Source organism: Orbicella faveolata, unplaced genomic scaffold (assembly GCF_042242905.1).
Source record: "Orbicella faveolata isolate gen_17 unplaced genomic scaffold, um_ofav_v1 contig_34, whole genome shotgun sequence".
NCBI classification, from domain to species: Eukaryota; Metazoa; Cnidaria; class Anthozoa; order Scleractinia; family Merulinidae; genus Orbicella; species Orbicella faveolata.
In genome coordinates, this window is record NW_028301563.1 from 390,420 (window position 1) to 415,372 (window position 24,953).

At 46.4% G+C, this 24,953-nt stretch overlaps 1 protein-coding gene across 1 annotated transcript; it reads right to left on the minus strand.

Moving 5' to 3' along the window:
- Nucleotides 1-15,774: 15,774 nt before the first annotated feature.
- LOC149104194 (uncharacterized protein F54H12.2-like) lies at nucleotides 15,775-17,185 on the minus strand. The gene has a single exon (XM_089298896.1). The coding sequence runs from the start codon at nucleotides 17,166-17,168 to the stop codon at nucleotides 15,786-15,788; it is 1,383 nt and encodes a 460-aa protein (XP_089155022.1). The 5' UTR covers nucleotides 17,169-17,185; the 3' UTR covers nucleotides 15,775-15,785.
- Nucleotides 17,186-24,953: the final 7,768 nt, after the last annotated feature.

Consider the following 24,953-nt stretch of genomic DNA (forward strand, 5'->3'; position numbering starts at 1 on the left):
TTTCATGTGACCCTTTGAATAATTTTCGTAGCTTTCGCTAATGGGCTACCAAAATCTCGTAAATATCGCAGTTTTCATAAATTTCATAAAATTCGTAGTTTTGGCAAATGTTGTTAAAGACTTTCCTGAAACCCTTTAATGAATTTTGAGGTTCCATCGATCAGCTGGCGAATTATCGTAAATTTTCCAGTTTTAAGAAATTTCGTAAAATTCGTAATTTTCATAAATTGCGTTGGGGACTTCCATGTAACCCTTTCAAAGACTTTTGTGCATTTCGTGGATGGACAGCCGAATTATCGTAAATTTTGCAGTTATTGTAAGTTTTGTAATTTTCGCAATTCTCGTAACTTTAAACGGGCCTTCGTTGCAACCCTTTGAATAAATTTCATAGAGTTTGTCGGTGGTCTCGCGAATTTCAGTAAATTTCGCAGTTTTCGTAAATTTTGTAATTTTTGCAATTCTTGTCACTTTGCAGAAGCCTTCCTTGCAATCCTTTCAATAAATTTCGTAGATTCTGTCAATGGTCCTTCGAATTACAGTACATTTTCGTCGTTTTCGTCAATTTTGTAGTTTTCGCAATTTTCGTAACTTTGGAGGGGCTTTCCTTGCAACCCAGTGAATAAATATCGTAGATTTTGTTGTAGGTCTTGCAAAATACAGTAAATTTTGCAGTTTTCGAAAATTTCGTAATTTTGACAATTTTTGTAACTTGGGTGAGGCCTTCCTTGCAACCCAATGAATAAATATTGTTGATTTTGTCGATGGTCTTGCAAAATAAAGTTAAGTTCGCAGTTTTCGTAAATTTTCTAATTTTTGCAATTTTTGTCACTTCGGAGGAGTCTTCTTGCAACCCACTGACTAAATTTCGAAGCTTTTGTTGTAGTCTTGCAAATTACAGTAAATTTTGCAGTTTTTGTAACTGCGTTCAATCCTGAACGTTAGGAAGACCGTGGTGTCGTCGGCATATTGCATAATTTTTATTTCTTTTGTTTCAGAGAAAATGGAAAAAGACGTGGCAATAAAGAGAGTACAAAAAGAGGAGTTAGAGCTTGTCGTCAAACGATTACAAAGACAGCTGGAAGTCAAGGACAACCAGTTATTCGCTGTAAGTTTGCGAGTTACATTTCTTCTTTTATGTTTTAAATGCAAAACATTATATTGCTGCTTGGCTTAAAAAGATTATCAACTAGGTAAATGGTGACTGTCAGATTTTGTAAAAGATTAACATAGAGGCGACAGTGCTAATATCTTCTCTATCTTAAGGCACAGGGTGAATAACGTAAATGAGGTAGCTCTGAATTCCACTATCTTTCACCTAGCATTGTTAACTACTGCGCCTTTCAGTTACAGGCGAACTCGATGGTTTTATGCCTGGTCTCAGTCGATCATCTTAGCAGACCTGTCAGGAAACAGAAATTCAAAAGGTCACATCTGTGGGCTGTAATTGGTAGAATTCGTTCTTTTTTCAAGGTTGGTTGGTTATTGTCATAATCATGATTGACGCCAGCCTAAAACTCAGTCAATAGTTAGGTTTTGATAGACCTGTGATAGAATGTTCAAGAAGGGAATATGTAAACAATCAATCCTACTATTTTTGTATAGGTGATTCAGGAGTATGAAGAACTGAAAAGATTTATACAGCACTCCAAACAATTGAAGGAAGGTAACAATGCTCTCAATTAACAGCTCAAATTTAAGCACCTGCTGTTGCAGTCTGTAGAATAGATCATGGAATACAGAGTGTGGAGTAAATAAATAAGTAAATAAAATAACCTTCATTTACCCTCGGCTCTGTCTTATTTTTGACGCACCATATATCATCAGGTGGGTAAACATTCGCTTTCTGTTTGCATGCATGATTTAGTCCATGCTTTTGCAAATTATCATAAATGTCGCATTTTGGGTAATTTTTATTGGGGACTTCCATGTAACCCTTTCAAAGACTTTTGTGCATTTCGTGGATGGACAGCCGAATTATCGTAAATTTTGCAGTTATTGTAAGTTTTGTAATTTTCGCAATTCTCGTAACTTTAAACGGGCCTTCGTTGCAACCCTTTGAATAAATTTCATAGAGTTTGTCGGTGGTCTCGCGAATTTCAGTAAATTTCGCAGTTTTCGTAAATTTTGTAATTTTTGCAATTCTTGTCACTTTGCAGAAGCCTTCCTTGCAATCCTTTCAATAAATTTCGTAGATTCTGTCAATGGTCCTTCGAATTACAGTACATTTTCGTCGTTTTCGTCAATTTTGTAGTTTTCGCAATTTTCGTAACTTTGGAGGGGCTTTCCTTGCAACCCAGTGAATAAATATCGTAGATTTTGTTGTAGGTCTTGCAAAATACAGTAAATTTTGCAGTTTTCGAAAATTTCGTAATTTTGACAATTTTTGTAACTTGGGTGAGGCCTTCCTTGCAACCCAATGAATAAATATTGTTGATTTTGTCGATGGTCTTGCAAAATAAAGTTAAGTTCGCAGTTTTCGTAAATTTTCTAATTTTTGCAATTTTTGTCACTTCGGAGGAGTCTTCTTGCAACCCACTGACTAAATTTCGAAGCTTTTGTTGTAGTCTTGCAAATTACAGTAAATTTTGCAGTTTTTGTAACTGCGTTCAATCCTGAACGTTAGGAAGACCGTGGTGTCGTCGGCATATTGCATAATTTTTATTTCTTTTGTTTCAGAGAAAATGGAAAAAGACGTGGCAATAAAGAGAGTACAAAAAGAGGAGTTAGAGCTTGTCGTCAAACGATTACAAAGACAGCTGGAAGTCAAGGACAACCAGTTATTCGCTGTAAGTTTGCGAGTTACATTTCTTCTTTTATGTTTTAAATGCAAAACATTATATTGCTGCTTGGCTTAAAAAGATTATCAACTAGGTAAATGGTGACTGTCAGATTTTGTAAAAGATTAACATAGAGGCGACAGTGCTAATATCTTCTCTATCTTAAGGCACAGGGTGAATAACGTAAATGAGGTAGCTCTGAATTCCACTATCTTTCACCTAGCATTGTTAACTACTGCGCCTTTCAGTTACAGGCGAACTCGATGGTTTTATGCCTGGTCTCAGTCGATCATCTTAGCAGACCTGTCAGGAAACAGAAATTCAAAAGGTCACATCTGTGGGCTGTAATTGGTAGAATTCGTTCTTTTTTCAAGGTTGGTTGGTTATTGTCATAATCATGATTGACGCCAGCCTAAAACTCAGTCAATAGTTAGGTTTTGATAGACCTGTGATAGAATGTTCAAGAAGGGAATATGTAAACAATCAATCCTACTAGTTTTGTATAGGTGATTCAGGAGAATAAAGACCTGAAAAGATTTATTCAGGACTCCAAACAATTGAAGGAAGGTAACAATGCTCTCAATTAACAGCTCAAATTTAAGCACCTGCTGTTGCAGTCTGTAGAATAGATCATGGAATACAGAGTGTGGAGTAAATAAATAAGTAAATAAAATAACCTTCATTTACCCTCGGCTCTGTCTTATTTTTGACGAGTAGTATACGTCGCTTATAGGGGCGGTAACCAATCAGGAGGCGATGCATATCATTAAAAAATGCTCTCGACTAATCAGAGGGCAGTATTTTCGATTTGCATAAACAAGATGGCGCCTTTGGTATGAAAACATGGCGCCCGTGACGTCACACAGTTCACGCATGCGCAGAGAAGACGAGAAACAGGAAGTGAATTTCAAAAATTTTATTGACACATTTAAATTACATGGTTGAGTATTCGTACGGAAACGACATGAAAGTGTTCGTGTCTACGACGCGTTTGTCGAAGACGAGTCCGTATCGTTTAGTCCGTGTGATGACTTTGAGATGTTTGGTGGCTGGGTTTCTGTAGAAGAAGTTGGGGTTGACGACATGGATGTTGCGTCGTTCACCGTCCTCGAGAGGTTGTTCGAGTTCGTCGAGTAGATTTTGTCGCATGACGTCATAGTTGAGTTGGCGTGATCCTCGCACATTGAGTGAGAAGCCTCGTACTTTGCAGCATACTTTGCCTTGGTGGGTTTTGTACCCGTAATTCTTGGGTCCAGCGGTTGTAAAATCTGTGATGAAATCGTTGTCGTCGAGTTCGTTGGTCATCTCTCCGAGGTAATCGCCTAGCGGTACATCAGCTTGACCTGGTTTGTGCGAGTAGATGACGGAATCTGTGTCAAAGTAGAGAACTTGTTGCTTTAACAGTTCCAGGTAGCTGTATAATTTGAGTCTAGCCCAGCAGGTGGTGAAAGCGGCGACGAAGATGTTGATTCGTCCGTTATCGGGTTGATTGTCTTTGAGTTCGGTGTAGACAACTTCTAGGGCTTCGTCGTTGGCGATTCTGACTTGTCGTATGTCATTGAGGGGATTGGAAACGAGTGCGAAGAGTTGTGCTGCGCTGTAGACGACTTCGGTAGTGGGTTTGTGTAGGTTTTCGCCGAACTTGCCCCAGAAGGAGTTGAGCATGAGTTTGGCTGTGGCTTTGCGTCCTGGATTTTTCTGGATCATGGCTGGATCGAGAGCGATGCCTTCTTTCTGGCGGTATTGTTGCACGTACCGTGTCTTGTCTTCCGGTGTGTGACACCAGTTCGGGTAGCCAGCGGATTCCTGTTTAATTTTTAGCCAGGTGTTCACGTAATCGGCAAAGAGTCCCTTTCGCCGTTGTTCGGGTGGGAAATGGTGGACTTCGTGTATCTTGTTGAGCGTGTATCCCATGGCAACGGCTTTCTGGATTTCGGGTGTGCACCAGGTCCCTCGTAGCGTACGTTGCTCGGCCGTGTGAGGGCAGCGATGTGATTTCTCTAAGAGGGGTTTGGACATTTCGTGTTCCACGCACGAGCGGCAGAGTGGGAAAGTGAGTTTACCTCTGTGTCGAAAAGGTAGAACGGGATGGTATAGTCCGTGAGGAGGTCGTATGTCCACTTTGGCCATGCCGAAGTAGTGATGGATGTCTTGATCTTGTGGGTTGACGATGATTTGTGGGTGTCCTATGGGGTATTCGCCTTCCTTGTTGACCCATGGGTAAAGCGACGTCACGTCAACGTACTTGATTTGTTCTCCTTGGGTCACGTCGGTCACGTGATGTAGTTTGATGGCGTTCGTGCGCCCTCCGAAGAAGGCTTCTCGTGGCTCGAGCGGTTTGACGATTTCGAACGTGTCTAGGAACCGACGCAGATCAGGGTCGGTTTTGACTTCTAGGTTCCAGTCGCATTCCCACTTGACGCAGAGCTGATAGCCTTGACGACTGAGAAGGTCGTGTTTGCGGAGTGTGGCCTCGTAGACTTCCTGCATGGTGCGATCTGCGTGACAGATGGTATATCGGTCTCGATGGGTCGGGAAACAGCGAGTACACCCGTGCCATAGACATCCGTGGAATTCGTAGACGGTTCGAGTGGTCTGATCGCATCCGTCCCCGAGCTGATTGGCTAGTCGTACTTCGCCGCCGTTTCGTACCGTGAGGATACGATCACCTTGACCCGTGCGTTGCAACGAGTGTTCTTGCCAAGCTAGCCATTTCAGGGCTTCGACGGACTGATTGGATCGGGCGCCGTGCCATCCTCGCGGGGGTCTGGATGCGATGGTGTTGGGCGGGACGAGTTTCTTGCGCCAGAATCGGTTGCAGGCGGATGCGATGGTGACGCATTTCTCCATGGGGTCAAAGTCGGCTTTTTGTTTGAATTCTTGTCTGAACTTTTGACAGCCCGCTTTGAGGAGTTTGACGTCCGACTCGCAGTAGGCTTCCATTTCTTGCCGTAGTACGAAATGGTAGTTGTCATTGACTTTCTCTTGGTACCACTGCTCGAACTCAGCTTTCTTTTTGGCAGACATGCCGTCGGGATCGTACATGTCTCTCGGTGGCATGGGTCCTTCGTACGCTTGGTTTTCTAGGGTGTTGAATTTATGAGGGAAGAATCCCTTGCACAGTTCTTGGATTCCGAAGGTGGCAGGAAAGTTGGCTAGCGGGAACGGTAGGAAGCACAGGGAATCTTTGAAAGTCAGTCTGTCTGATTTTAGGGACAGAATCTTGGTGCCTACGGTGATTTGGTTCGTGACTTCTCGATGGGTGGCGTAACAGTGTTGTAGGATGAACATCCCGTCGTAGCCTTTGAAATTGTGAAAGAGGACTATGACGTCCCTATCGTCTCCGTCCACGTCAACGGCAAGGGATTCGAGTTGGTCGAACATGTCTGCGGTGCAGTTGGGTCCGTAGAATGAGTAGCATATCTCATTTTCGTCATCTTCTAAGCAGAGTAGAATGGGTGTCTGATTCCCTTCAGCGTCTGTGATGGCTTCGTAGTCGCAGTACACTTGAAGGGGCGGATCTCTGTCTACCCAGACGTTCATGTTTGGATCGTCTGGATTGGGTTCTTCGAAGGGTCGACCGTTGACTTTGTCGCGTGGGACGCGTTTCTTTTTGGGCTCGTCTTCGGCTTCGTGTATGCGTTGGATGTAACAACAGTGCGTTTCGAGATGGACTTGTTTTTCGCAGATGCTGCATTCGCCCCATCTGCATTTGTGATCGGGTGAAATACGGTCACCTCCTCGCCTGTTCCTATCTTTTAGTTCGTAGACGTGGCAACAGTCTGGACACTTTTTGTAAGTGTCGCATATGGATGGGATGTTCAAGCTACGTCGTTGCAAGTGGTCGTTGTAGCATTGCTCACCGAAGAATTGTCTGTGACACAATCTGCAGATCGAGGTGGGTTCGGGAAACTTGCCGCGTGCTAGGGGTCGTTTTTTCTCGATGAAATCGGGACAGTCCTTTCGTTTGCAGGCGGGACACCATTGACCGAGGCAGGTATGATGTTCGAAGTCGTCGTGATCGTAGCCTTGATTGCATTCGTCGCAGAAGTAGGATTTGCCTAGGAATCCCTTGAACGAATTGCATCCGTCGTAGTGACTGTCTTCTTTGACGAGACGAATGATCTTGGTCGAGGGTTTGGGTCCCGCGTAGATGATCATGTGGGGTGGGTCGATGGACATGGCTTTGAGCTGGTAGCCAGGTAACGCGGCCTGAAACTTTTGCAGTTCGTGAATGCCGCAAGGTCCTTTGGGAACGTTGGCTCGACGGTGGAGGTCTTTTGCCAATCGCTCTTGGACAGGATAACCCTGTTTGAGATTGTGGTAATCTTGGTCACGCGAATTCTCGTTCGCGTCTACCCAGGCTTTCATGGTGACGATGGCTCGTGCACAGCAGAGAGTGTCTTTGTTTTGGATGGTCACGCGCGACCGTTTGACGATTCCCCGCACGGCGGCGCAACTCGGTTTGTATCGTTTTTCGTTCCCGCTGCCACAACCTGGGGTACGTATGAAAGTGGTTTCCATGGTAAACGTGTCGTCTGGGGTGAATTCTTCGTTGGAGTTGAGTTTTGCCGCGAGAGACTGGAGATAAGTGTCTAGTCTTTCACTCCCTTCTTCAAATTCTCGCACAGTGAAGGTGGTGGACTGAAAGGCGTGCGTGAAGGCACGGGACTGCATGGTGAAATGGACCGTGGAGTTGGGTGTCAGTGTAGGATCCTGAGCGATTTGTTGCTCGATGGATCGTTGAAGGGCGCGAGTCAATTCTTGACCTATATTGTCCCTGTGAGTCAAGTCTCTATTTTGTTTGAGCGTGGCTTCGAATCGTTGTTTGTTGAGTACGTTTCGCCAGTTACGTCGTGCACCTACGGGTCTCAATTCGAATTCTAGGGGTGGTCTTGCACCACCTCCTGTTTGGATCATCACTGGTTCGAGAGCTGGATCAAAGATCCAATCATCGTCGTCGTCGAAGGGGAAGGCTTCGTCGTGGGTCCGTCTGTTCTGTGAATACATGAATGAGACAAAATTGTCACCAACATCGCTTTTTTATTTTACGGTAACCAATTATGATACATGAGCATATAAGTGTCTAACTTCGATTTTTTATTAGATACATGATTTAATGCGTTTCTAATGCTAGCTCCTAAATAGAGTCTCTTTTTCTCTTGATGAATGTTAACATAATGACCATAGTAAGCCACGTGATAAGGGCTATGCCCGTACAACACTCTACAAACACTTAGATGACATTTCCTCCTGCGTATTTCTATGTGTCCGTAACCCCATTGTCGTTTCAGTTCGCCATAATCTAAGATTATTCTGAGAAGTAGACTCAGTTGTTTATTGTTCCTTCGATCGCGTATGCACTGCCAGGTTGCTAAGTCAATCACGTAACACTTTAGTTCTTCTGGTAGCTTATCCCAGTGACTCTGTAATAAAAAAATTGTAGTTCTGGAGGAAGCATATCCCAGCGACTCTACAATTGTAAAAGTCTTTTAACATCACAGATTCTGTAATAGGCATTATTAAGTCCGTACCCTAGAAATACTTCGTATTTGCATTGTGTTGTGTTGTGTTCGTGTGTGTAGAATCCGTACACGACCATGTGTTTATTTTTCATTCCTGGAACTTTTCCTTTGGGACAATGCTTTAGCAGACATGTCTCTAGCTTGACTTTGATTGGACCTAGCCCCCAGGCTGCGCGTACATTTGCGAAGGCATGTATCTCGTTGCGCAGGGCTTTCCACATTTCACGATTGCGTATATCTAAGAGATACTGGACCTCTCTGAGGTGAATGATGTATGCCTGTATTTCAGGAGGTAGCCAATCCCAGTAACTCTATGAAAAGATGAATGAGTCTCAGTTATCTAGGGAAGCTACGACCGTACTTAGATAACAAGGCGTGTGACAGATCTGGCAGTACAACTTTTCTTTGAGCACTCCCTTGTTCACCAACTGATCGTCTAGTGCATGGACGTAGCAATCGTAATGCGTGTAGTAACGACAGCACTTGGTACGAGCGCAGGTTTCGGTTCTAAGGATAACTTTATCACATAGGGTGCACGTTATATTATCCATTTTTTAGATACTCACTGCTTCTTCATGTTGATCCATGTGTTGGTTCATCTCCTCGTCAGTGATCTCAGTCATGATTCAGCGCTCAATACAAGTGAAGACACTCAGAGTGCCGTGAACGGGTCAGTCCGCTCGTTTTATATGTACGGTAGGATAGTGTCCAGTCTCAGACCGGGGGGCGTGGTTGGGGGATACCCCCCTATCCCCTGGGTCTACTCAGACCACGTGACTTCTACTTGAGCTGCGATAGGTGGATGACTTGTTTAAAAGCGTGGTCAACGCATTTCAGTTTTTTTGTCATGTCGGTTGAACCTAGACGCAGTCGTCGACTTCGAGGTCTGGCACCCGAAGAAGCGCTTATTCAACAAGTTTGCTTCATTTGTCAGAGAGATATCGACATCGGTTCCTTGACGCAATGTCAGTGCACTCCATGCTGCCATGTCTTCATGCACCGACGTTGCTACCAGGAGATGGGAAGACAAGTGCGAACATGTGGCAACTGTCGACGTGTGATCGACGATAATCCGACTGAGATCGTGCTGGAAACCGATGAGGAACTCGAGGATGATGATATCGATCCGTTCGTGTTACCGTCAGGTGCGAATGGCTTAGTTAGATTTATGCAAGAGTTGACTCGATATCGTGGTCAGGATAGACCTAGACGCTGTCATCACGAGGGGTCGTATATGTGGGATGAATTGCCGTATGGCGTTGACCCCTACATTTGGCAACGTTATTATGTCATGTTGGAAAATTTCGTGACTCTGTTTACGAATGAAATCATGTACGTGCACGGATGCGTGCGTCTCCCAGTAGAACCGACACGAGAGATCAGGAATGTTTTGTACCGTCTATTCATATTTAACACTCCTTACTCGACGTTTAACTTGATTCGAATTCTAAGGTTCAGACTCTTCTTTAGACGCATGGAAGGACTAAGTAATATTGTGATTCAGCATCTCTGCGTATTACCCTTTCCTGGAGGACCATCTATTTACAACGAGGACGGACTATGGAACTGACTATGTTTTTTTCTTTTTATAGTGTATGCACAACGTCAAAGAATTCTGGATGACCTTTTGCATTTCAGAGACACGGGAAGACCCTTTGAGACGCACAATTCATTGACGCGTTCGTGGAATCACTTGCGATTTCCAATTCCGGTCACGGTGTGGTTCCATTACTATCGCGAGTTGGAGAACTTTGTGTTGAACTCAGAGGGGCGAAGCTCCCTGTACATTCACGGCACCGTGTTCATACCATTCAACACGATTGCGTTCGATCACATACGCATGGAAGTGTATCGCATGTTTTATTTCAACACCCCTTATAGAGTGTACAATTTCATACCCAGACTTAGGTTTAGATTGTTATTCATATCTTCGACCGCGTTAGGGGGTCAAATAAGTATCGAACGACTGTTTGTGACCTCACATGTATCTGATAGTCTGTACCACGATGGTATGGCGTGTGAGTCTTGAAAAAACAACAACAACAAAGAGTGTAACTTTTCTTTAATGAGGACAACAACAAAGAGTGTAACTTTCTTTACAATTAAAGTTTACAATTTCAAACGTTTCTTGGCTTGCATGATTTTCTTAACAACGCGTTCTGTCATGGTTTTACGTCCGGGTAATTTGTCAATGGCTTTGATCATCTTGGTGTCGGCTTTCCATTTGTCCTGTAAGTTCTTGGCCCTGGAATAGTCAATGTCGTGTTGTTTGGCCAGTCGGTCCAGACGATTGATCCCGGGGTCTCCTCGTGCTAGACGTTTCTTCAGTTTGGTACCAGGTCCCATGTACTGATAACCGGGCCAATGAAACTCGATCCCAGTCTTGGCCAACCATTTTTGGATGTCGATCCCGTACCCTCGTTGGCGGCGTCGTGTTCTTCTCATAGGGGGTGCTTTTTTCTTCTTAATCCGAGTCATATCTCAGTCTACGTCTTATCGGGGCGTCCCAATCTTCCCACCCTTCTCGTAACTTTTCGGCCTCTGTCTTCTTGGCCTTCTTGTACTTCTTTGCCTTGCCTTTGGGACTGTAACCACCGTCGTCGTCGTCTTCAATACCGAGCGAACTCAGTAACTGCTTTCTTCCTGCAGAAAGGGCTGCTTTTTTCACACTCCCTTTTAAACTCTTGGTCGGCCTCTTGCTGGGTTTGGATTGAATGGTAGGTTTGGGCGTTTTCAGCTCCTTTTTAAGACCTGTCGTGTCAAGGGGTTCTTGTTTGATGATCACGGGGGGTGCTTGTTCTTTGTTGGCTCCCTTGAGGATCTGTTTCAACAGATTTTCGACGGGGGTGTCTACCATGCCTTCGGGTTGTGTCGTTCCTTGGTACGAGATAGGACCGCTTTTACCCGTCCGTATACGTTTCACCAGTTTACTTTCTTCGGAGGCGATGGGTTTGGCCATCTTGACGGCCATGCTGTCAGGAATACGCTTGTCTTTCAAGATGATATGTTGTTCGGCTGCCAAACGACCCGCTTTGTCCAACAAGGCATTCTCTGTAATCTGACCCTTGTAATAATCTTGCAATCGATTGAAATCTTGAACGGGTACCATCATGACTTCGTTCATACCTTCTGACTCAGGGACGTATCAGGAAACTCGGACAATTCTCTCAAGGCCGTCTCGTAACAGTCTTGCCAGTACCGTATGGATTCGTCTTTCTTTTCCAACTCGAGTTTGAGACTTTGAACGGTTTGCTTGCCTTTACCGCACTCACTGCATAACTCGATGCACCCACCAGGCGGCGTGGTATCTCGTTTCGTTTGACAGGTTTGGCAAAAGTCATCGAATTTTAAAGCCATGTACTCTTGATACAGGGCGTGGTACTTTCTACCCCAGTACTCGGACGAGTCTTTCCATCGGGCTTCGCGTCGATTGGCATCTTGCAACAGCTGCACGAGCTTAGGAATGGTATGGGACTCGTCTTCTCTCGGTGGAAAATTGGGTACGACGTCGATCCCTTCCAAAGGGTAACCGTCTTCACTACGTCCTTTCACCGTACACAACATGCTTTGAAACAACCGCGTAATCCGCTCCAGAACCCCGCACCGTTTTGACTCAAGAGACGCTCTCTTGGACGCTTCAGGGAGTTTTTGCGTCTACCCACTTCGCGCAAAACCTTTTTATGTCTTTTCAGTTTACCATAAGTCATTGCGTCGACGGGTATCCTCTTTTTCAGCAAATTGAAAACCATCTCGCTGATGGCGTTGATCTGATCTTTGTCGGCGTATTGCAACATCCGTTGACGTTTTTTTCGATTGGCTTCTTTCAGGATGTCCGTCAAGAAACGACGTTGTCGTCGTAACCGCTCCATCGTGTGAGTCCTGGTGGATTGTACAACCTCTTTTTATCGTCTTCGCGTAGCGGCTTCGAGTGCTTTCTTGGCACCGTAACCTGCCGCTCCTGACGCGGCACCCAAGGCCACCGCTTTACCTCCTGCTATCAGAGCGGGTATGAGAGCTGCTAAGGGAAAAATACCACCCTTCTGTCTCTTACGCGTCATCTTCATCTTCTTACCCCTCATCATCATCATCTTCTTACCCATCATCTTATTACTCCTCCTTTTCAGCGTTCTTCTACGTCCTACGTACATGATGTTATGAGGTACAAGAGTCTATCACGTGTCACTTTTATAGCGGCACGTGATGAAATCGTGTGTCGTAGTCTAGAACGTATCGGTCGAACGTGGGAGGTGTGAAATCCGTCACCACATCGTCCAACGTTTGCATCTTGGTCAAAAACCCATCCAATTCATCCACACCGACCATCGCGTAGTTCCTCAGTTCGGTCAGCGTCTTTTCGTAGGTCGTGTATGCGAACTTGGACATGTCCATCTTGAACGAATACTTCTTGAAATCGTTCCATCCTTTCAGTAAGGTGGCGAAAGCCGTCAATCCAATCGCTGCGTACCCGTCTTTCCACACGGATCCCAAGACGATACTCGCGGCCACACACAGTAAGGATAGTCCATTGAGAATGGCGTTACACAATTTGTGATGATCAAACATCTGTCTTCGACACCACCAATACTTGTGATAGAACGCATACAATCCGTCCAAACGTTTCAGCGAGTCCAACTCCACCACGGTGGTGAAAGGTTCATCCAATAAACAGACTGAAGTGCGTATACTTTTTTTCATCGTCGAGGGCGTCGTTTTTTCTTACGTCTCCACAGGCGTCGTACCCCTTGACTTGCACCGGCACTGACTGCCCCAAGGGCTGCGGCCCTTCCAACTCAGATTCCTGTTCTCGCTGCACGTTTACCCAATGCTTTAGCCAATGCCAAGGCAGCACCTTTACTGACAGGTGCTAACGTGGACAGGGCACTTGTAATAGCACCACCCCACTGCTTTCTCCTTTTATTTCTACCTCTTCTCATGGTTGTTCTCAGTTACGTACACTGGTAGAATTGCGTGTCACGGTAGGACGTTGTCCGTTTTTATAGGTGGTCGTGATCGTGTTGGTGGTCGTGATACCAGCAATGCGGCGACCTGCGGCCGTTTGTTGTTGTTGCTGCAAAATCTCTTCCAGTTGTTGCTGCATCTCTGCTTGGTTGAGAGTACGGTCTCCTCGCCTTCTTCTTCGACCCCCTCGAGAAGGAGGCGTGGAGTCGTCACCGCTACTACTTGAACCACCACCTCCGCCTCCTCCACCTCTGCCTCTGCCTCTACCTCTGCCTCTACCTCTACCACCGCTCCCACTGGCGCTACTTCTTCTGCGACTACCCGCATCACTGGAAGACGTAGGCGTGTTTTGACGCGGTACGCGTCTAGGACGTTTCCCTCCTCGGGTAGCTCTTGCCAATGGTGTAGCATCTGTTATTCGTGTTGAACCGACACCCACTGTGACGTTGGAGCGCGAGGGTCCTGGGACAGCGCTACCGACACCCGCGGGGACGTTGGTCTGTGACGCGCCCGCAGTGCCTACACCGACTTGCGAGACATTGGGTAGGGGCGGTGTCGCCAGTTCCGATCGTTGTGAAGGGGGAACGGGAGTACTCGTTCGAAATGGAGACCCCAAAGGCGAATAATCGTCCAGAGCCGAGAGGTTGAACTCGTCACTGTCGATAGAGCTCATCTCTCTTTTCTCTTGCTATCTTCTTCTCGGCGAGTTCTCGTTGTTTATGAACCAAATAATCGAAACCTTCCCCATTATATGCGTTGATGATGGATCGTACTTGTCGGTAACTCTTGCATTCGTTGACCCGTCTCATCGGTTCGTAGTCAAGCTCATTGGGATTCATGATGTATTTGAGCCTGTTTTTACACAGGTGAATGAATAGCGGAAACCACTCGACCTCGCTCCTCAACATGATGCAAACTGATGGCATCGTACGAATCCCTCGTCTTTTAACACTCGGCTGATGACGCGTTGATCGTCCTGACTGGCTGGATGAAGATCCAATAGCATGTAACCGTAAGGTCGATCCGTGACCTTTCGAAACGTGTCCAACACCTCCTGCCATTGCGTGGGAAACGATTGCAGAAGTAAATTTCGTATCCCCAACTGATCACGAGGGTTCTTGAAGGCCGCGATGTAATGCGCGTTTCTTGAAATGGTCTTGGCGAATTTTCCGTTGGGGAATAGATCCTGGCACAAGTAAATCACTGTGATGTTCCGATGATGCGAATGTTTGGTGAAGAGATCCAACACGCGCTTGTCGTTGCCACCCTCGTCCATCAGATCGTCCAGTACCAACACACCCCCTTCAGGAAACCATCGGGGTAACTGTTCGCTGTCTGGGATGCCTTCGTGAAACTTGACCCCGCCCTTCTTGAGCTTTTGGAAACCCTCTTGCCACGAACCGTAGCAGTAATGAATACTCTTGGGTGGTTCTCGGAACAAGTCGCCGTTCTCCAAGAGCAGTTTGGTAGTAAACACCGTCTTGCCGCAGCCGGACGGACCTGCTATCAACAAACTCGACGGCGTGTGAAATTGAAACGCTTTGCGTCGTTCCATGATCTCGAAAATGGTCTAGTGTCTCGAGACGCTTTGTATTTTATGCACTCGCAAAGTGATGGCGTAAGGACTTATTGCCGTATCGAAGAACGTGCCAATAAGGGTAACACTTGTAATCTCTACTAGCATTCGTTTTAAGTCTGGCTCTGATACTCAGGTGGAACAGGACGTATCGAAGCCAATCATCTTTTTCCCGGTCCAGTATGAAACGGACTCGACGGTAACTGTCGCAATCCAAAATGCGTTCCATGACCTGTCGAAGAGGATCGTCCGAGGACAATTTCGTACTCTCTTCTCGACACAGTTCTAAGAATAGACGGAACCATCGTACTTCACTACGCAACATCCTTTTTTTTCTCAAAATGAACCTCTTTTATTTAGAACAGCTTACTTTATAACAAATGACGCACTCCTCTAAATGAACCACACGTGTCCTGGTGACACTGGGTTTTACAAATCTTGCGCCAGGTCAACTCGTCCACGATCAAACGTTTCAACATCTGCCCTACTTTACGATCGTTCTCTACAAACTCGTTTTTCTTAAAACGACTCAAGAACGAGTTCATGTCACGACCTTCGACTCGGTCGATCAGGAACATCAAGGCGTAGTCGCCGCAACTCTGACTGAACAGAGATTGTAAACTCTTGCCGTTGTAAATATGGTACTTGAAATGACGGTCCAACCACGCTTGGAGAGGTTGGACGGTTCCGTACGCATCCAACGGTAGGGCATAACTGTCCAGGATCTCGCACTTGTCCTTGTCGGCCCACAAAGCGATCCAATGCATGCCCGGTTTGTCGTGAGTGTCCGTGTTCACTATGTAAGCGGTCGGTCCTTCTTGAGGCAATGTCCTGGGAAGTCGATCACAAGGGACCGTCCCGTAAAAGACACAGCGTAGAGACGGATTCGTTCGTGCCAAATGATCCAATTGTAAATTATTCAAGGCTACTTTCTCCATTTTTCTTCTCTCATTGGTACACGTCGTAGGTGACCACTCTGTTCTCGTTGACTTCCAGCAAGTTCTCGAATTCGGCGTATAACAAGACGGTCAGGTTTTCTCCCGGGTTAGCTCCAAAATCGATCATCACACGCAGCTCGCCTGACTGCTTGGGGTTCAACACTGGACTGTCCAAACATCCGTTGGCTGTGTTGTCAAATACAAACAGGTTGCTTCTCTTGCCGTGCCCCCAGTCCACCTTTCGGACCATGTTTCCTTTTCCACGACACAAGGCTCCCGAGGCTTGGAGGAATCTGTAGTAGCCTCTCTGATCTTTTTCGTCCCCATCGTGATCGAGCTCCAAGGTCTCGTAGGGGTATTCTTCACCTCTCACCAATTGTTTGATGGAGGAGATATTGAATCTTCCAAAATTGAACGGACTCTCCGTGATGGTTCCATTGAAGGCAGCTTGTTTCAACATCACTACTACTAACCGATTAGGTAGCTGATTGTGGAAAGGATTGTTGCACTCGAAATGACGATCGTCGCTTGGATGAGAGTAGGTACGAATTTCTCCTCTTACCGTGGGGTAAGTGACCACTCTTCCACTTTTCATGTTAGACATGATTTCTCGGTACACCGAGGGAGTCACTCTCACTTGAGACAGGAATAATCTCACATTCACGTCGGGTTCTGTCAGTCTTAGAGAAGTGGCACCGCCCCATCGGATGGTCCACAGAGCGAGGTCATTGAAGTACATGTCTATCTGGATCTGCACGCCGGGTACCATTAACTTGCTGAGATGAAACACTTCCAGGTAAGGTTTGAACCTCAGAGTCACTCTCTTTCCACCTAGGAACTGGACTCGTGCATCAACCAAGTTCTTGAGATCTTCAGGCAGAGCTTTGTAATCATTGTGAGCTGGATTTAGCTTATTGGCAGTAAATTGATCTGCATCTCCGTCGTCTGGTACGCCGAGACAATTGTACCACCCATTGGGTGCCAGGATCGTTTCACCGTCGTCTCGGTCGTAGTTCAAAAGTGCTTCTAGGTAGGCTTTGTAGTGGTAAGTATCGGTCTGTGGGCTGATGAGAGTCCCATTCAATCTCACGTTGATCTGTTTGAAGAGGGTGTTTGCAATATTGTTGGCGAGTCCCATGACATCCGCAGCCAGCAGATTCGAACCGTCACTTTTCTTGACGCCCCATTCCACTTCAAAGAAACTCTCGTTCAAGTCGATAAAGTCTTCCTGAGGGTCGACTTGAAACGTCACCGGGTTGATGCCCGTATTGAACGGATTGATTCTCACCACACGGCAAGACGCCATGCTCAGATCCGTGGGAGGGACACTGAACATGTTCAGGCGAGGGTTACGAACCCCCGCCGACCTGGCATGAGCCACCATGTCCGTCATCGTCGTCGTCGTCGTCTACGTCGTTTCCTTCTCAGTGCGGACTGTACCCAACGATAGTTTGGAAGTTTTGAGCGTGCGCGTAAGATCGAACCACCTTTATACGTACGTACCCCTACAGGGATACGTCTCACGCGCCTCGAGTAGATGGGAATCATATTCCAAAGAGGTCTTTTCTCACTCTTTTTGACAACGCACGTTGGATCTCTTGCGTCGCTTTACGTTTCACGGCTCTGGTCGCTCCTCTCTTGACCCCTGCGAGTCCTCCTCTCCAATTGGGCTTTCTTCCTTTGCCACCAGCATTTAAACCTTTCACCCCCTCCATGGCCGCCTCGCTCAAAACGTCTCTTAGCATGGTAGGACCTCGTTTCTTGACGTCTTTCCAGATGGGTCCGAATCCGTCTCCAGATTGCTTGATTTTATCGGGCTGAAATCGTACTAGTGCTCCGCCGATCATGATTTCTTGAAGTGTAACGTCACGATCGTATTGCCGCTACCAAACTTCACCAGTTTACCAGTTGTCTCAGCCACTTGCACCTCTATAATGTCGAGGACGTCTTTGCGCACGGGAATATATTGAATGTGGTAAGGTTCGAAATACTGAGTACCTTCACCTTTTCGAATCAAGTTGACCTCTCTCAGTAAATCCGTGACTTGATTCCCCACCACGCTACTTCCTCCCACGTCGGAGTACACAAACAGTGAACGCGAAGTGCTCCCCACCACGGCTTCAAAAGCCTTGTTCAGGTTCAGAAAACGCCAATCGCAATAGATGCTGAGTTTCAAAAAACTTTCTCCAGATGATTTTTTTTCGACCACCCAAAAAGCAGGTAATCCATCCGAATCGTGTAAGTCCCCTATGATGCCAATGTCGGGAATTTCATCTTTGAAGAATTCAATCTGCAAGTTAGGTCCCAGTTCGTACGTACTTCCATTCTTAACGAGCCATCCCATTTTAATAGCCAGGTCGACATTGAAGTGTAATGCAGGCATGTCTGTGATGGGTCGTAAGGTATCCGCATTGCGTGTGACCAATTCACCGCCTTCCCACTTGAAGTCGATGTAGGTTATTTTACCATCAGACGTGACATATTTGGAACCTAATTTGGGTCCATTGTCCGCGAAGATGCGTTGTCTCTGGAAATAGGCGATCATGGATTTTATGAATCCAACTCCATCCACGTTTTGGAACACCGCTTTGAGATCCTCCGTATCGAAGTTGGTGGCTCCCAGATTATGTCCGCTACCGAATAGGCGTTGCCACGCGTAAGAGGCCAAGGTGACTTTTTTATCGTCAGGATCGGTTGGCGACAATGAAAAAAGCGTCACTTGATCATCAGGCAAGGTGATGCTACTCATCCCCACTTTCCATCCTAGTCCCTCCAGGCGTATGGGATTAGGCAACCTGATCTTGAAATGGTTCGACACGTTTTTAGGAAACTCTCCCTTACTGCTGTGACTGGGTAAGCTGACGTAAAAGCTCATACTTTCTTGAAATGCAACGTGATCGTGGTCACGCCAGAGTCAAAGTTCACCGGTTGTCCGTCGTCCTCAGTTACTTGAACCTCAACAATGTCAAAGACGGACGATCGCACCGGTAGATATAGGATGTGTCTCGGTTGAAAGTCGACGACGTTCTGCTCGTAATGAACTTGTTTCAACAGATCCTTGACTTTATCCCCCACTACAATACTCTGCGCCACATTCGAATGCACGAACAAAGAACGACGGTTCTTACCAAACGCCTCTTCGTAACTACGGTCCAGGTCCGTGAACACCCAATTGATGAAACAACTCAAATGTAACTCACGCGAGTCGATCTTGTAAAATAGTTCGTCCCCATGATCAGCAGGTACGATCAAGTCCGTGGCATTGGGTACGACTTCCTTGTGAAATTCTTTTCTCAAGTTAGGTCCCAAGACGTAACCCGGCTGTCCGTTATCCAACGTACCCATCTTGACCCATTTCATCTTCTTGGCCAATTCGATACCGATGGACATCCGGGGATACAAGGTATCACCATTCATCATGAGAGTAGTGCTCGTTCTCGAGTTGTCAATGATGCATTCTCCCTTCTCGGCCTGCCGCATGACCGTGTACAGCAATTCGGTAGGATCGCTTGCGTTGCTCTTTTTCTTGTACATGGTCGCGCCGACATCCGTTCGATCTCTCAATCTCCACAGGTATCGATCTCGTATCGCGTTCATGAACTCGGTACCGGTCCTAGGCGTGAAGTCCAAATCACCTTCTCGCAGCACAAAAATGACCCACATGTACATGTCTCTAGACCCATCTACCATATCGATCCACCAGAATTGAAACAGAATATCCTGTTTCGAGTCCATCTTACGGGTCGTTACCGGAAACGAGAGGTCGCTGATACCCACTTTCCATCCCGGTTCTCTCAAATGTAACGGGTTCGGAAGACGGTTCTTGAAACTGTTGGCCTTGTTGTCCTGAAACTCGTTTGTGCTGGCATCGCTCCTCAACTGCACGTAAATTTCAGACTCAACCATCCTTAAAGTGTAATGTCACCGAGGTCACTCCCGTTGTAAAATCCACCAGTTTTCCATCGTTCTCGGCCAATTGCACCTCCAATATATCCATCACGTTGCTTCGTACGGGTTTATATTGTATGTGAGTGGGTTCGAATGTCACCTTGTCAGGGTCGTGAGGGACTTCTCTCAATAGGTCCGTCACGCGATTCCCCGTGATCGTGCTGCGACCCACATTCGAATACAAGTACATGGGTGAGCGAATACTAGGACTTACATTGACGTCACCACCATAGTGCTGATCGTAGAGCTCGTCCAGATAGTCAAATCGCCAATTGCAATAGGGACTGAGCTGTAAGGACCCGTCGTCCGTGATGTTCCAAAAATTCGTGGATTGCACGTTGAGTTGATCCTTCCAATCAGTTTTGAAAGCGGGCACCACATCGTCCTTGAAGAGTTTAATCACGTGATGACTCAACTTGTAATCGGCTAGTCCATGCTTTTCCACCCACTTGAGTTTCTTGACCAATTCAGGACCAAACCATATTTTCGGACGCAATAGTACTGTGTTACCGGGAGTTTCTTTGAGGAATGTATCCGTATTGTCAATGATTAATGAGTCCCCTTCCCAACGAAACACCGCGTAGTACTTCTTCCCGTCGTGAGTGCGTAGAGTTTCTTTTTCATTTTCCATGAAGTGCGTCAGACGGTCTTGGTAACGACCCACCAAGTATTTCATGAGTGATTTACCACTCATGACTTTGACTCGGTCCTCGTGCAGATCTGACCCCCAGACGGTAAAGGTGTTACGGAAGGGATTAGTATACCAGTTACCGTCGGAACTCAGTGTTTGTGATTCCATACTCCATTTAAATTCCAAAAGTTTGTCGTCGTCTTCGAAGAGGTGGGGTCGGTGATGCAGCTGTGGGAAACGTCGAGGGGGCGGAGGCGGATAAGAAACACTACTCAAACCCACTTTCCACTCCTTGTCGGACTCAAACAGGAGCGGGTTCGGCAGACGGTTCTTGAAACTGTTGGCCTTGTTGTCCGGAAACTCGCTCGTGCTAGCATTGCTCATCAACTGCACGTAAAAGTCTCTCATTGTTTCGTCTTTGGCTTTTGGGTCACGTACAAGCCTTTTTTATCCACCCAACTGTCGTACTTGACTGGCCAACCTTTCCAGCGCACCAAGACTTTATCCCCTTTTCGTTTGACGATCTTCTCGATACGGAACAAATCGTCGTCTTTCACGTTCACCTTTTGCAAATCCTGCGCGTAAAACGTGCCCTCGACCGTCGTGCCGTCCCATTCTTCCACTTTGTACGTGGTGACCTTCCCAGGACGCACCCTACGTATCACAAACACCTCCTCGGTCCAACCTGGTAAATACCCTTTCTTGAACTGACGGAACTTCTTGTTCAATCTCACACGATCCCCGACGTTGAGTGGCTGTCGTCTCGATTTTTTACCCTTTTTCTTTCCGTAAAGAGTCTCCCAGACGTCATCGCTATTGGCTAAAGTCACTTGATCGGGAGCCATCTTGATACTGCGATGATACGATCGATTGTACCCTCGGACTAGATCTTGTAACACAGGTACAAACTTCAACGTATTCTTCACGGTGAAGTAACGGTACAAACGTTCTTTCAGGGTACGATTGAAACATTCCACCACGCTGGCTTTCGTATCACCCCGAGTCGAAAAGTGATGAATGCCTTTCTGCTTCATCAAATCCTGAAACGTCTTGTTGTAGAATTCCTTCCCGTCGTCCGTCTGGAGATTGAGGGGTTTTCTACCTCCTTTCAGGATCTTTGCCATGCCCTCCGTCACCGCTTTACCCGTCTTGCTCTTCAAGGGCTGGACCCAAGCGTGCTTGGAAAACACGTCCACGACCGTCAAGAGGTAACGATACCCTCGATTGTACCTGGAAATGTTGCTCACCTCGATCAGGTCTGCCGTCCACTGCTCGTCGATGCCGAACACCACCACAGGGGCCGTGGGAAACCGACGCCGTCGTGGTTTGTGCAACGTGTACCCCAAATCACGCCGCAGAACCTCTCTTGCACGGGGTACCGAGATCTTATTGGCATTAGCGAATCGCGTCAGACCACCAGGACTACCGGGTCTGGAAGGATCACGATACCGTCCCAGTAACGTTCCGGTCGAAAGCGGCTTTTGCTTCTTTTGACTTTTCTTCATAGTCGATAAAGTTTGTACACGCACCGTCTCCACAACTCGAAACGTTGCTCACGTACCTCGAGATACTTCTTAAATGAATCGGGTTGCCGTTTCAACCACAAGATATAAACGACAAAACGCAGCACGTTGGGTTCGACGTCGGTATAGTCAAACACCTCCAATGGCGAATCGCTTAAATCGTAGGGGATGGGTTCACCCTGCCCGTATCTTGCATAGACACTAGTGCACTTGGAACACAAGGTCGTCCAACACCATCGATCGGCTAGGGTCGTACACATTCTCGAAATCAACCAACTCAAAGCATGAGACATGATGATTTGAACCCAATTTTTTTATTTCACACTTTCTTATAGGTACAAAAACGTCGTGCCTGATTGGTTCTTACTTAAAATCGACTCTGATTGGATAACATGAAAAAAGAAGGCAAAAAATACCTAGTCTGAATCTGTAAAGTAATCAACGTGTTCCTTGATCTTAAGATCTCGTCCGTACTCATTATCACAGTCTTCCTCGTAGGTATCCATGGCATAATATCTACAATTTTTCCAACAACATTCCCCTTTACCCGGTCTCCACTTCAGGGCTTCAGCCTCGTTCCCCTTCACATAGAATGCTTGTCGCATACTCTCCTTACACTCACCACACAGGTCGTCCTCATCCGCTTCAATGGCACTAAAGAAAAACCGATCCTTCCAGAGATTACGTTGATGCATGAGATCGTAGATCAACTCTTCCAACTTAAGACACGTTTCCCTGTAATCTCCCTTTCTGAAATTCAGTAACTCTACCACCCTTGGGCTCTCGTCGGACTCAATCACCCGTCGTGATAGATCGCGCGCGAACCGCAAGGGTTCGAACAGATCGCGGATGGCCTCACTCATCCTGAACGTGAGGTGATTCGTGGCGATCAAACAAGTACGCTCTGCATCCAGAACGGGATCACGACAAGTAACGAATTTGAATTGACCACTACCACTTCTGTACATCACGCGACACCACTCACCGCAGAACAAAAACACGTGTTCGTTCTTCTTCATCATCTCCAAAATCGTACCACCCCAGTCAGGACGACGTCTCATCAAGAGCTCAAAAGACCACATACTATCGGGTATTTGACCTAACGGTTCGAAGAGATTGTCAAAAATGTACAGGTCCACTCTGACATCCTGAATGGCATCGAGATCTCTTAACGTGTGTACCTTCTGATCCACGACCTGCTCCACGAGATCGCAAATTTGGTTCGAGTTGCTATAGTAATTCATCTTGACACCCTCATACAAACTCGTTAAACTTCTTTCCTTCTCGATCCGCTCGCTTCGTGATCTCCAAGCCAGACAAATGAGGATAGCAATCACGCACACCCCAGTCAATCAAGTGCCTCTGGAGCCTATAGTACAAAGGAGAGACAAGACGTATCTCCAAATCAATTATCCTAGCGTGTAAAGGGTATTTTTTGCCTTCTGTTTCGACTGAATCCACTACGTCATAAGCTCTATTCAGCTGTTCTCTCAGATCTTCAAGTATCTCTTTCAAGTCTCTCTCATCCAAAATCCTAGGATTCATCACCGCAAATGATTTCACCGCGTCGTGCGTGCTCCTTTTATACCCCACGCGTCACCTCCACATTCACTCAGTACGCGTACTTTCACGGATCACGCGCTCATTTTTTAAACCAATCGAAATGAAGACAATCACATGACACGACTCTGATTGGATAACCAAAATTGCCTATAAAGTAGAACCGCGTATTCCGTCACGAGTCACTCTTCAGCAGAAGTCATGGATTCACACGTCGAACCCGTCAAGAAAAATAAAAAAATGTCCAAAAAGAAACTGGAACTTCACTTACCCAAGAGAGTGGAAAGAGAAGTAGGAGGTAAACAACTACAATCCACTTTAGATAAATGGTTATTTAAAAAACCTCGTGCCAGACTCCGTTTCAAAGAACGCATCCTCCTCAAAGAGATCACCCCTGACTCGGTCAGTTGGACCACCGTTCCTCTCAAAGGCTTCTCTGAACCCTTGAGCGCCTTTTCCATCAAACGCCAAGAAGTCAAACTAGAAATGAAAAGTAACCATCGACGTCGAAGACTAAGACTGACTCCAAAAAACGTGCGAAAAACCAGACATATCCTAGAAACTATGCGACGTGAAAACACCTTGATGGGATACTAACTCTATCTTCATCATATAGACCCTGAAAAGCTACCTGCCATTCAAGGCGGATGCCTGACCGTGATCAGTGAATCACCTCCTCGAACCGTGCAAGTCCTGCAACCCATGGGACTCGATAGGTTCAAGAAAGACAACCTCATAGAACTACCGCCTGAAGTGGATCACCGAGGAGAATCAACCGAAGTCCAAGTGTTGGAGGAATTCGACCCCGATCAGTTCCTGAACCAAATGAATCCCCAAGTTCCCATCTGCCCACGTTGTATGGTACCCATGAAATACGGGTGTGTGAAAACCAAAGAAGGGGGTACCTGGTTTGAGTATTACCGATGTCCCTCTGAACGATTCTACACCAAGTGTTATGTGACCTGTGGTGTTAATGAAGGTGTGAGTGCGTACCTGCAACGCGTCGACGAACAGACCCACCCCTGCTACAAGAACATCGACCCAGCCCGTTTCCGATGTCTATGCAACAAGTCACTGGTCTTAGCCACCTCCCACTCCCAGTCCAACCCAGACAGACTCTATCTAAAGTGTCCCAAGCGTAACTGCAAGTTCTTTCAATGGATCGACGAATACCCACGCGGGATAGCCCAAGACATACTGATTCATGGACAGAACCCAAACTAAGAATGGCAGGGTAGCGCAGTGGAAGCGCGTTGGGCTCATAACCCAGAGGTCCGAGGATCGAAACCTCGCCCCGCCCATTTTTTACACAGACAGTTTTTTTAAAAACACTCCGTTTTTTATTTTTCTACACATTATGTAACATATCATTTGCATCTATCATAGATCTCATTGTCACTTGATTACATTGGTTAAACGTGCTGTAATAAAAGTCAATGACACTGACATAGCGTTTCGCAGTCTTCTTTTGTCTTCGAGTCCACTTGGACTGAAACGGTTCGAAACCGTAGCACAA

Excerpts from the sequence above, each read along its gene's own strand:
- LOC149104194 (XM_089298896.1), bottom strand. The coding sequence starts at position 17,168 with ATGACGGACATGGTGGCTCATGCCAGGTCGGCGGGGGTTCGTAACCCT.